Source organism: Buteo buteo, unplaced genomic scaffold (genome assembly GCF_964188355.1).
Source record: "Buteo buteo unplaced genomic scaffold, bButBut1.hap1.1 HAP1_SCAFFOLD_50, whole genome shotgun sequence".
Classification (NCBI taxonomy): Eukaryota; Metazoa; Chordata; class Aves; order Accipitriformes; family Accipitridae; genus Buteo; species Buteo buteo.
The window spans coordinates 221,180-223,809 of NW_027439216.1; the positions used below are offsets into that span (position 1 = coordinate 221,180).

The 2,630-nt window shown below is 65.2% G+C and overlaps 1 protein-coding gene across 1 annotated transcript; it reads right to left on the minus strand.

The window, feature by feature from the left end:
* Positions 1 to 423: 423 nt before the first annotated feature.
* Positions 424 to 2,109, minus strand: LOC142027652 (proline-rich protein 22-like). Its single transcript, XM_075021944.1, has 2 exons — positions 2,007 to 2,109; positions 424 to 1,532 (listed from the first exon to the last, which is right to left on the minus strand). The coding sequence occupies exons 1-2, from the start codon at positions 2,107 to 2,109 to the stop codon at positions 424 to 426; spliced, it is 1,212 nt and encodes a 403-aa protein (XP_074878045.1).
* Between the last annotated feature and the right edge of the window lie 521 nt (positions 2,110 to 2,630).

Here is a 2,630-nt window from a genome sequence, read left to right on the forward strand (position 1 = left end):
CCTCGGGGCTTTCCCCGGCTCGGATCTGGGGCTCAGCAGGGCTTTTGCACCTCTCGGGTGCTGTTTTTTGGTGCCCCCTGCTCTCCCTCCCCCTCCCACACAGGCAGGGAGCGGTTCTGGAGAATGAGCTTTTAGTTGAAAAGACAAGAGAAAAGGTCCCATCCAAGCTGGTCTAACCCCTCCCTACCCCCCTCCCCGACCTCCCCTTCAACAAATACCCACGCCTCCTCTCCCACCCCCCACTCCCCCCATCTCCATCCCTCTCACCCCTGTCTAATCCCCACCCCCCACACACACACCCACGTTGGCTGCAAGAGCCCTGCGCTTGCTGGGTGGCGTTGGCAAGGAGCTCTGCGCCTGCCTCTTCCTCCGCTTGCCTGCCGTGGCAGGTGGGGATGGTGGCAGGTCCATCCCGGCATCCTCTCACAGCTCCTGGGGCTCCATCCTGATGATGTTGAATATTTCTAGGCTCAGCATGATGTTGCTGAGCTCGGGGATGCAGTAGTCAGGGGTGAGCAGCTCCTCAGGCAGCGAGAGCGAGCTGAAGTCGCGGTTGGGGGTGGCTGCTCCGGTGCCACCAGTGTCCCCGGGCATAGAGCTCCTGCTGGGAGCATCCTGGTTGACCCCCACTCCATCCGGGGAGCAACCAAAGAGCACTAGGGCCTCTTGGAGAGGCACTTTCTCAGACGCTGCAAGTTCACCTACAGGCTCCCCAAGGGCTTGATTGTGGGGGTCAGCGCAGGGGCTGGGGGGGACGTCACTGCCTGGGGGTGCCCCCACATGGGTGGCCATGCCACAGGTGTTGATCTTGGCCAACGGCCCCTCGATGTCCTTGTGGCCGGGGATGGGTGTTGGCATCGCTGGGGGGGCTGGGGCCATCCCTCTCCCCTCTCCGCTGGTGCCAGCAGGGTCCCCAGGCATGGGGCCGCTGCTGGGACCATCCTGGCTGACCCCCACTCCATCCAGGGAGCAATCGAAGAGCCTTAGGGCCTCTTCCAGGAGCATCTCCTCGGACACTGCAAGGTCGCCTGCGGTGTCCCCAGTGGCTTGATTGTGGGTGGCAGCGCAGGGGCTGGGGGAGACATCGCTGCCCAGGGGTGCCCCCACAGGGGTGGCCGTGCTGGGGATGTTGATCTGTGCCAACTGCCCCTCGATGTGCTGGTAGCCGGGGATGGACACTGGCAGCTCCAGAGGGGCTGGGGCCACCCCACTCCTCTGATTTTTGTAGGGTGCGAGGTATTGTGGTTGGCCCTGGGGGGTCCCTGGGGCTGTCCAGGCCAGGGGGGCCCCGCAGCCCCCGGGACCCCACAGGGCAGCACCCGGCAGAGAAGCGGCGCCTTGGCCGAGCGTGGCGGTGGCCGGTGGAGGCAGGTGGGTGGTTGTCCACTGGATGCCAAAGACCCGGGGATCGAAGAGGCAGCCACATGGAGCCCTCTGCAGACCTGTGTGGGTGAGGGGGAGCCGTGCTGGGCCGGGGGGACTCTCCAGGGGCACCCGCCGAGCCGGCCCCCGATGGCCGACATCCCCCAGCTCTGGGCCAGGGGCGTGGGGAGCTTGTGGCTGGGGCGATCCCCATGGGGTGAGCTGCTGTGCCGGTGGGACGGGGTTGCAAATCAGGGAGGAGGCTCGCGTCTAGGAGGTGAAATGGGAGAGGTGGCCCCAAATATTTGGGGAATTCTCTGCAGATGAGCTTTCCTGGGCACGCACCGCCCAGGCGAGGGCAAGGATGCTCACCGGGGCTTGCTGAACCCCCATGCGAAAAGTGCCGGGGGAACGGGTGTGATGGGGATGGCGAAGGTGCCAGAACAGACTGGGGTGCCATACCTGCTGGTGGTGCCTGGGGGGCCTGGGGTGCCTGGGCTGCAGGGAAGGGCTGCTCCCACGCGGGCAGGCGGCACAGGTTGGCTGAGCCTAAAAGAGAGAGACAGGAGCGATGGCCGGCGGTCACCTCCGCTCTTGGTCCCCAAAAGCATCCCTGGCCTGCAGGGGTTGTGGTCGGTCCCTACCTTGAGGGTAGAAGGTTTTGGGGAGCACGAAGGGCTGGAAAAGCTGGGGCGCCGGGGGGCCCCAGGGCCCACGCGGTGGGAGCTGCACTGGTGGCCGCGCCATGGTCCCTTCTGGCCGTTGGCTGCCAAGGACTCTTTGGCGTCTCCCCGGAAGGAATGCGGGGGCTCCCTGTGTTCCGCCCCACCCCCAAGAGCCTCCCCAGCTCGTCCTGGGGAGGGAAAGGGTTAAGGGAGGCTGGGGTGCCCCTGGGGCCTACAGGCGGCTCCCGGGGTCTGCGGGTGCAAATCCTCTTTGCTTTCAACAGTATTTTTCCGGTGGGGGAAGAAGAGCAAGTTGATGCAGCCGAGCCGAGCGGGGACCAAGCTGCAGCCGCAGCCTCCTTGCGCCAGATGGCAAATGCATTTGTGACTGTTGCCCGTGCTTCTGTTCGCTGCGTTGACCGGAGCGAGGCAGAAATAGGAAAAAGGACCTCGAGGGCGCAAAGGAAGGTCACGCGGTGTCGCTCGGTGGCACGCTTTCCCCCAGCCCTTGCTCCAGTAGTGCTGTCAGGTCTTTTAGTCTCCTGATGGGAAAAGCAGCAGCTCTGGATCCCCCTCGGAGGGGGCGGCGCTTTCCCTGGGTGC

Excerpts from the sequence above, each read along its gene's own strand:
- LOC142027652 (XM_075021944.1), bottom strand. The coding sequence starts at position 2,109 with ATGGCGCGGCCACCAGTGCAGCTCCCACCGCGTGGGCCCTGGGGCCCC. Across the intron at positions 1,533-2,006 it reads CAAAACCTTCTACCCTCAAG|AGCTGGGGGATGTCGGCCAT; the intron begins GTAGGGACCGAC and ends CCCCTGGCCCAG.